This window comes from Nannospalax galili, unplaced genomic scaffold (genome assembly GCF_000622305.1).
Source record: "Nannospalax galili isolate Female #2095 unplaced genomic scaffold, S.galili_v1.0 scaffold188, whole genome shotgun sequence".
Taxonomy (NCBI): domain Eukaryota; kingdom Metazoa; phylum Chordata; class Mammalia; order Rodentia; family Spalacidae; genus Nannospalax; species Nannospalax galili.
In genome coordinates this window covers 1141072-1151261 of record NW_008360325.1, presented here as the reverse complement: position 1 = coordinate 1151261, position 10190 = coordinate 1141072, and the positions used below count along the sequence as shown (strand labels likewise).

General features: G+C 46.8%; 1 protein-coding gene across 3 annotated transcripts in view; it reads right to left on the bottom strand.

Moving 5' to 3' along the window:
- Cdc42bpb (CDC42 binding protein kinase beta) overlaps nt 1-10184 on the bottom strand; it is a 103363-nt gene extending 93179 nt beyond the window's left edge. The window contains exon 1 of one of the 3 annotated variants that reach the window (XM_029559915.1): nt 9889-10184. In XM_029559915.1, coding sequence (XP_029415775.1) covers nt 9889-10063 — 175 coding nt within the window. In that variant the 5' untranslated portion in view covers nt 10064-10184. The remainder of the gene's footprint in view (nt 1-9888) is intronic. The other 2 variants (XM_008825578.3, XM_029559916.1) reach the window with 2 other exon arrangements.
- Nucleotides 10185-10190: the final 6 nt, after the last annotated feature.

The window sequence follows — 10190 nt, the reverse complement described above, 5'->3', positions numbered from 1 at the left end:
TGCCTGCATGTATGTGAGCGCACCCGTGGAGGATCAGCTGAGTATTCTGAAAGTTTCCAGATCCAAACAGGTCACAAAGGCCCCAAATCTCAGCGGGCTCAGGCTTCTCACTGCCAACAACGGAAGAAAAGGCACAACTCCCCAACAGCTCAGGAAAATCATTTCCAACCCAGCATTCCATGCCCAAGCAACTGTCACTCTAGTTGGGAGGGAAAAGGTGTTTTTGTTTTGGACAGATCAGGTCTCAAACATTTACCTCTGATGAACTCTCTCAGGAAGCCACTAGAAAAATACACTCTACTCAGAGGAAAAAGATGGGATCCAAAAGGGAATTCGATAAAGGAGAGCAACACAAACCAACCCCACTAAAGCCAGGCGTGGCGATGCACACCTGTAATCCCAGCACTCTGGAGGCTAAGGATGGGAAGGCAACAGGGTCTCAAGCCTCCTACCATCCTCTAACCAAAAAAAGAATCCTTTAAAAATGGGAAAGAAATTTGTGGAAGGCTGCTCAGTAGTAGCCTACAAACAGCCGAAACAGAAACATGGAAAAAGTGTGTATTAGGGCATTCTATTTTAAAACCTACTATGAAATTCAGGACTCTTCACTGAAATTGAAGCTAAAGGGCAGGTAATTCACTCCAGTAACATAAAAATAATTCTCTTAGTAAAGACCCTTGTGTTAATTATACTATATGGCTTAGGTGATGATGTTTACCTAATGATAAGAAATGCAACACTGGGGGCTGGAGAGATGGCTCAGCAGTTAAGAACACTGGTTGTTCTTGCATAAGACCCAGGTTCAAATCCCAGCACCCACATGGCAGCAAACAACTGTCCGTTAACTCCAGTTCCAGGGGATCCAATGGCCTCTTCTGACCGCCGCAGGCACTGCACTACACAGACAGCCAACCTATATAAGTTGTTTGAACTTCATGTAATAATAAATAAAATACTAAAAAAAGAAGAAAGAAAGAAAGAAAGAAAGAAAGAAAGAAAGAAAGAAAGAAAGAAAGAAAGAAAGAAAGAAAGAAAGAAATGCAACACTGGCAGGAGCCAGGAAAACAGAAAGAAACCATGGTGGCTAAGGGAGGAGTCCGAGAGAGGGGGACAGGTGTTACGAAGGGGAAAATGGGAATATTTAACTTGGGAGGGAGGAAGGAGGGTTAGGGAGAGAGAGGTATGAAAAACCAGATGGAAATGTATTAGTTCAAAAGCCTACTGAAAATATCTGAACATGAGTGCATGTGTGGCACAAGGAACTGGAACTGACTGGGAAGCTCCTTCCTGAAGACCAGCTGTCTTGGTATCAGAGGAGACTATTCAAGCTGCTAAGGGAGAAAAACAATCAATGGTCCAACTCAGCTGCAAAGCCCAATAACCACAATAATGATTAGCACAGAAAACAACAGCAGTGCCATAGCGGCACTTTTATCTTGGGGGGTAATCAACAGCTACCTAATTGGACTTAAAGCCCACTCAACTGGAAGGAACTCATGTGTGGTACTGTAAACATAACCAAATACTCATGGCTGGAGAGGTCATAGATCCTAAAGAAAACCCTATGTCTGTCACATCCCTAGGCAAGTGTAACTACTTACTGAATGCTAAATATGGATCCTTCTATTTACAGACAAGCATACCTGTCACCACTCATCAAAGAAGCTTCTTTTTACAACAGATGGAGACTATTACAGAGATCCACAACTGGTCACACACAGAGAATATATGTCTGAGAGATGCCCAGCCCTAAGTGACACATCTACAATGGACCTCTACTTAAGGCTCACAGAACACAGAGGGACAGGGGGTAGGAAGAATACTAATGTAGCTCTCAACTCTCATCAGTGAAGCTTCCTTGTGAGAAAGAGGGCAATTAACACAGAAAGGTACAACTGGCCAAAATGTAGAAAATAAGAGATTGCAGAGTACATGTCCCTGGATAGGACGCCTACATTAAATCTCACCCACCCTAGGCTCAGGGACCATTGTGGAAGAGGGGGAGGAAAGATTTTTAAGAGTCAGGGGTGGTGGATGGCTACACAGAAACAGTTTTCAGGCTTCTGGGAACCTGCTCATAGGAACTTGCAGCAATGGTGACAGCATGCACAAGACGCAAGCAAACTCATCCCAGACAAAACCCAGCATGGAACTGGGGGAAATGGGGTTGGAGAGATGGCTCAGCTGTAGAGAGCACTAGCTGCTCTTGCAGAGGATCTGGGTTCAATTCCCAGTATCTACATGGCAGCTAACAATCATTGGTAACTCCAGTTCCAGGGGATCCAGTGCCCTCTTCTGGCCTCTACAAGCATTTCATAACATGGGTGCACTGAAATACACGCAGGCAAAACATTCATACACATAAAATAAAAAAAGAAATCTTGGGGCCGGAGAGATGGCATATACATAAAAAAAAATAAATAAAATTAAAAGAAAAAAAATCTTGCCAGGCATGGTGGCGCACGCCTTTAATCCCAGCACTTGGGAGGCAGAGGCAGGCGAATCTTTGTGAGTTTGAGGCCAGCCTGGTCCACATAGTGAGTTCCAGGACAGTTGGGGCTACAAGGAGATGCTGTCTCAAAAAAAAAATAAGAATGGCACCATGCACGGTGGCCCATGCCTTTAGCTCCAGTCCCCAGGAGGCAGAGGCAGGCAGTTCCTCTGTGAGGTAGAAGCTAGCCTAGTGGACTTAAAGAGTTCCAGGAGGGCTGGAACTAGGGAGATCCTGTCAAAAACAAAGTAACTACCAGCATCCAGGAGTGTTCCAAGGTAAGGCCCTCCACCCTGTGGGTGGAGGTGGGAAAGGGCTGGCTACCCTGACAAGTGGACTTCGGAGGGGCCCTGACACTTCTTAACAAGGTGTCCTGCTAGCCCCAGACCATCACACCGTCACATCCCAATTCCACACGACAGGGAAACCTGCCTTGGCTTTAGAGGCTCTGCTGTTTCTTCTTTGCTGCTGGCAGCAGGGTATGATCCAAATTTATCCCAGCAGAACCAGGAGACAAAGGTCAGAACCCAGGGCAGAAGTGGCAAAGGGAATGCTGGTTTGCATTGTCATTGTGCAGTACTACTCACTAAGCAGATGTGTCACACTAAGAAAGGTAAATTTAAATATGAAGAAAAGCAGCCCAGCAGTAACAGCAGCAGTGCTGTTAACGCAAACTTCTACAGCTAAGACTGCACAGATCTTCTAAGTCCATTTTAAATTCTAACGCTGGACTGTGGATTCCCATGGGTTTTTTTGTTTTGTTTTGTTTTGTTTGACTTTTTGAGACAGGGTCTCCCTGTAGCCCCAGCTGTCCTGGAACTCACTATATAGACCAGGCTGGCCTTGAACTCACAGAGATCTGCCTGCCTCTGCCTCCTGGGTGCAGGGATTAAAGGTGTGTGCCACCACACCCGGCTGATTCCCATGTTTTTAAAAGGCAAGAGAGTCAGTGGCCACTGCAGAAGTTGGGGGGGGGGGGAAAAAGACAGTGTGAAACTGCTCTGTCAGAAATACCTAACGCCGGGTGTGGGGAAAGGACCCACACAGGTCAGTGCTGACGGAAACCCAAAGAAAGCAAGTCAAGTGGCAGGCTGCAGCAAAGAGGCTGGTCCTGGTCCTGAGGGGGAGATGCTGCCCCTGACGGAGGGGCTGCTTCGGAACTGGAGGAAACGTTCAGAACTTGGTTTACTCAAGACAGTGAGCAAGGGACTGGGATGGTGAGAGGGCCTCTCAAAATTTCTACCTTCTCCAGCCTAGACTGTGACATTGGAGGGCCGAGTCACCTGAGAGGAAGGTGCTTCACCTTCACGTGCTCTCCAAGAGAATCCAATCCAGGTGCAACATTTGAAGGAAATCATAATTCAAGTCTTTGAGTTTCTAAATTCATTCCTAAGAACAGCAAAAAAATTCCAAAGTTCCCTATTATATAATCAACCCTTTTGGACAGTTTTAATCTAAAAACAATTGCCAGTTACCCATCAATAAAAACAACCAAAAACCTAACTGCCACCACTGCTTAAAAATCAGACTGAAAGGGAGATCTTACTTACATGAGGTGTACTTATACACATGCTGGACAAATACTCATACACGTAAAATAAAAATAAAGATCTGAAGCCCTCTTCTGGCCTCCAAGGGCTCCTGCATGCATGTGGTACACATAACACACACTCATACATACAATAAGTACATCTTAAAAATTAATCAAATAAATAACTAAAAATAAAAAATAAGTCCATAATGGCCAGTGAGATGGATCACTGAGTGTAGTAGACACTTGCTGCCCAGTCTGACAACCCAAGTTCAATCCTCAGAACCCACATGGTCAAGATATAACTCATGCAAGTCATTCTGATCTCCACACATAAGCCATACATGCACCCATCCACCCACACAATAAATAATAAATACAACTTTCAAATAAGTAAATCAAAGCTCAAGGTGGAAAAGGATGCAAGCTGCTCTAACAGGAGTTCAGATGAGATTACACAAACATGGTGTTTTAGGTTCTAAATTCTTTTGGTTTTTTTCATCTGGACCCAGGCTGATCATGAACTCCCTATGTAGACAGGATGACCTGAGTTCTGATCCTCCTGATTCCTTCTTTAGTGCTGGGATCACAGGTGGCACCACCACGACAGGCAGGTACAGGCAATGTTGGAAATCCAATTCAGGATTTCATACATGTTAGGCAAGTTAAGCTAAACTCCCAATCAGTTTTTCTCATTCTTAAAAAAAAAAAAAAAAAAAAAAAAAAAATCAAAGCTGGGTGTGGTGGTACACACCTTTAAACCCCAACCCTCAGGAAGCAGAGGCAGGGGATCTCAACGTTAGCCTGGTCTCTGTAGAGTTCCAGGCCAGCTGGGGCTACAGGAAAACCCTGTCTCAAAAACAAAGAAAATAATAAAAGTAAAAACCTGTAATTGGTGTGCTGGACAGCTTCAGTTGTCAACTTGACAGACCTGGGTTGAAGGAGCCTCAATTTGGGAATTACCTCCATTGGACTGGCCTGTGGCCATGTCTGTGGGGCATCTTCTTGATTGTTGGGTGGTGTGGGAGGGCCCAGCCCACTGTGGGTGCTGTCACCCCTGGGCAGGTGGGCCTGTGTTGTATAAGAAAGCAGGCTGAGCAGGGGCCAGGGGAGCAAGCCAGTAAGCAGCGTTCCTCCATGGCCTGTGTTCTATCTAGCGCCTGCCTCCAGGCTCCTGCCCTGAGTTCCTACATTGGGCTCCCAGGAAATGCAAGCTCAATAAAGCCCTTCCTCCCCAAGTTGGTATTGCTCAGAGTGTTTTGCCATGGCAATGGAGAAACAAACTAGAACAATTGATTTCATCCAAAAGAACCTTTTAATGTTATCAGTCTCAAAAAATACTCTCTGGGGCCAATGAGCTGTCTTAGCAGGTAAAGGCACTCTGGCATATCTGATGTCCTGAATTCAATCCCCAGAACCCACATGGTGGAGAGAGCTGACTCCTCCAGACTCTTCTTTGACCTCCAGGTGCACACTGTAGCATATGTGCTCATACATACACACTAAATAAATTAAATAAAAAATCTTAATATTTTCTTCCTCTTTACCAAGAAATGCATTCAAACTTCTTTCTCAACACATTTAGTACAGTTTGGAATTAGTCTTGCTCACTCCCCAATTTATCCCACATCATTGATGTCAGCATAGACAGGCGACTTTGGGCCTCCCGCCCTCCCAACAAGAGGCTGTGCTGAGGTGGAAGGCAGGAGAGGAACTGCCTGCTAGCCGAGCTCTCTAACTTGCACTTGAGTGCTGTGCCCGAGGAGCAATTCACCCGCACAGTATAAACTCTTCCAAGTAGGTGGCCCACACAGTGGTATCCTGACATGAGTACAATTCTTCAACTGCAATTTTGTTTATTTAAAGATTTAACTTAGACACTGCTGTTTGTTCGCTTTACGGCCCAACTGTCCATGAAGTGGTTTGAGGAAAGAAAAAGTAGGACTGGCTTGTTAATGTTTAATGTCTCCTCTGTCCTATCTCATGTCATGTACTCAGTGTCAATATGCATTTCAAGAAGGTATTTATAAAATCGAAACCATGTTGACCTCATTTGTATCACTCAATCCCAACATTTCCCTACAATTTAGATCTTATTAAAGATCAGTTCCCTAAATCTCTCATTTTAAAAAGTATTCTGGTATTCCACAAACATTTTTCTTTTTTTTTTTCAGGTTAGCCTCAAACTCCAAGAGATTTGCCTGCCTTTGCCTCTCAAGTGCTGCGATTAAAGGTGTGTGCCACCAAGCCCGGCTCTTCCACAAACATCTTATACAGAGAAACCATTGAGTTTCAAGGCATTCTGATGTTTGGCACCTCAGGTCTTACTAAATGCTGAGGCCCTTGTCACTGGGCTGGGCATCCTGCACAGTTCAGGAAGAGAGTGCAGAATATATATCAACTGGTGATGAGAAAAAACATTTAGTGAGGCTGGTGGGGATGGCAAGTGGTAAAGGAGCTTGCTGTCAAGCCTGAGGACCTGAGTTAGATCCCCAGGACCCATATTCTGGGAGGAGAGAGCTGACTCACTAGACCTGCACACCAGTGCTGTGCATGCATGTATACCCCTCCCCTCACAGACACACCCTAAAAAAACGTAAAAAAGAAAAAGGCAGCCGGGCGTGGTGGCGCACACCCTTAATCCCAGCGCTCGGGAGGCAGAGGCAGGCGGATCTCTGTGAGTTCAAGGCCAGCCTGGTCTACATAGTGAGTTCCTGGACAGTTGGGGCTACAGGGAGACCCTGTCTCAAAAAGACAGGAAAAAAAAAAAAGACCAAAAAAAAAAAAAAAGAAAAACAAGGGATTAACCAAAAGGCTAAAAAGACTTGTTCTATTCAGTAAGAGGAAGCACACAGCAAAAGATGCCCAGGATAGGGAACTGTGAAGCCACAGTGCCTGTCTCCTGGTCTGCCGGCCACAGAGGCCTGTCCAGTGAAGTAAACTGGGATTTCAAACAGCAGCTCCTCCAAACAATATACTTGAGGTATGAAAAAATACTCAACACGGGAAAACATGTTTCTATAACAAAGATAAAAGCATATTCACCTCGTTTGGTTGTTTATATTTGTTGCTATTTACCAGTGGAAATTTTAAAGTGTTTCATATGCTCTGCTTCAAAGAGTTTCCAATTTACATTTTAAAAAATAGCTTAAAGAAACACATATGCAAAGCAGGGTGTTTCCAACTTTTAATTAAGGTCCAGAATTTCATAGAGGAAACCAATCAAGCTATAAACATAATCAAAGGAAAATTAAAGGCAAAGTCCTACAATGAAAACGAAAGAGATGCATCCAATGCGATCACTGTGGCAACAAAGAACAGAAATCATCTCGGCTGGGGAGATGGGCCAGCAGTGAAGAGCACTGGCTGCTCTTACAGTGGACCTGGGTTCGATTCCCAGCACCCACATGGCAGCTACAAACCGTCCTTAACTCCAGTTACAGGGGAATCCAAAGCCCTCTTCTGACTTCCACAGCATTGCATGACATGGGTGCACCCACATACATGAAGGCAATACACTCATACACATAAAATAAAAATAACATTTTTTTAATTGAAAAATTTCTATTATAGTCCCAAAATTTCCCCAAAGACTTTCCATCAGTCTCAAAATCTGAGCTGAATCAGTCACTTTCTTAAGTTTCAAGAATTGTATCTGGTCATTAGGTATGTTGCAAGACCGGCAGTGGGGAGACTGGCCCTTTGCAGGACAGTTTATCACAGGCTTTGAACCTGGCAAAGAATCTCAACACTGCACAGCTGACAGGTGCTCCCTGAGCTAAGTCACTCTGTTTGACACTGGTACACTTGGTAGTGCACTAGTAACAGTTTATTAGAAAGACTACCCTCTGCCTTGCCATCACAGTACCTAAACAATGATACACAGGATTTTTATTGATCACACACCACTTCAGTGTTACGATGGTTATATGTGAACATAGAGCAGTACAAGGCACTTCTGAAATGTACTAGAATTTCATTAAGCTCTATAGTTTTGCTTTTGTTATTGCTCATGGGATGGGCTGTCATGTAGCCCAGGCTGGCTTCAAACTCACCATGTAGCTGAGGCTGGCCTTAAATTCTTCATCCCCTAGTCTCCACTTCCAAAGTCCTGGGATACAGATATGTGGCTTCACACCAAGCCTGCTCTATAATTTAAATTTATACTTCTGTGGGAACTGAGCTAAGAGAATAATGCAATTTGTTTGTCATCACAATATCCCAGGGCCACACACAATTCTGAAATTCTGTCTACATTACAGCAACAGTGTCTGTTTAGGTTTGGAAAGGTCAGATCTTACAAAATCTGTCCTTGTCATGTGCTGAGAGCTTCCTCCAGGGAAGCCTGGAGTGTCCCATGTGAGCACCCAAGCCTTCAAGCCCATCCCTACCTATGTTGTGCAGGTCCCAGACCACAAGCCACCAGGACCACACCTCATCAGTGAAGCGGCCTTCCTTCTGCCTCCTCCCCAGTCCTGTTACTCACATGCTAGGACACAGCTGAACCTGACTGTGGAATTGTGTGGATTTCAGTATCCAGTGCTCAGAATGGAAGACAAATAGAACATTCAGAAGTCTCACACTGCAACATACTCTAAAGACCTCGCTTTCAAGCAATGCTGAAGTCAGTCAATTATCCAACTGGAAATCATGTCGCTGATAAATGGAAAGCCAGTACTCTGACAGCGGATCCCCTATATGTAACCATCGTGGCTCCTAACAAAGCTGCAGACTGTCCTGAGGCATGCCTGGACCACCTCCTGCTGCTGTGCACACACGGAGCAACAGCACAAGGACCAGCAACCAGACAGAAGTCCTCTAAGACCGCTGCAATTTAAGTTCTAAACAAAATTCCCGTCACCACTGAGGCAGAGCAGGATGCTTCAGTGTGGAACACATTAGTTTCCTCGTGTAAGTATGAGCTCTATCAGTCCCAAAGATTAGAAATTACTGGTTCAAAATGCACAGTCCTAGCCCAATGATGTCCAATGAAGCAAGCGACCCAAGGGCAAGGGCTAGGGAGTTCGACCTGAACCTAGGACTGCCTTCCTCTTACTCCGAGGGATGAGGCAAGTGGCCCCGCTATGCTTTTACCGGTCTCTGGGGCTCTAGTATCACTAACTCAATCATGTATTTGTCCCAATAAAGTCCAAGAGGCTAGCAGACCCATGCCTGCAGTATCCCTGAATAAACAACATACCAAGATTAGATGGAGCAAAGTTTTCAAGTGACAGTTCCGGCTATCTAAATACACGGATCTGGCACGAAGGGAAAAATAAGCTATTTGCTCTTGCATCATGTAGTTGAAATAAAGCTTTCCGTATCCTAAGATTCCCTTGCAGGTGCTCAGGCCTTGGACATCAGGAGCTGTAGACAGGCTGACACCTGGGAGGGGGTCCTCGAAGGTGAGCTGCCAAGGCGATGACCACAAAAAGCCCACGGGAGGCGGGGGGACTAGGGGTGGGGACGCCAAAGGCACAGTGGCTGCCCTTCCACCGGGTAGGACACAGGGCTAGGAGGGGTAACTCCAGGCAGGCTCCGGACCCTAAAGGCTAGCGGGGCGGGGGCAGGGCGGATGTCCTAGGGAGCGCTGCAGGAAATGATATCCAGACTCGGGAGGGTGGGTCTAGGAAACGGCCAGGGCGATGGCTCGGAGTGGGGGGAGTGCGAACAGAGGATGGGGCCGCTCCCGCGCGCGGGGCCAAGGACCCTGGCCGAGGGGAGGGCACCGGGGCTAGGAACCAGGGCCGAAGGGAGGGCACCAGGGCCGGAGACCCAGGCCGAGGAGAAGAAACCCAGGCCGACGGGAGGGCACCCGGGTCTAGGGCACTGGGGCCGGGGACCCAGGCGAGGGGCGCACACTCACCCCACTCCAGGAACTCGGCCACATACTTGTCGCGGCGCAGCGCCGAGTGACTGCACTCGGTGTACAGGCACACCAGCACGTCCAGCAGCGTCTCCACGCTCAGCGCGCTCTCGTTGCGCCACGGCCCGTCCAGGAGCAGCTGCTCCAGCTTCTTGAGCCGCACCTTGGCCGACATGGTGCCGCGCGGCCCGTTCCCCGCGCGCCGGCCTCTCGCCGCCCGTGCGCCCCGGCCTCAGTGCCAGCCCGCCTGCGTCGTCGCCGCTCGGCCTAGGCCGACATTTTGCGATTCGTCCCGCGGGCAC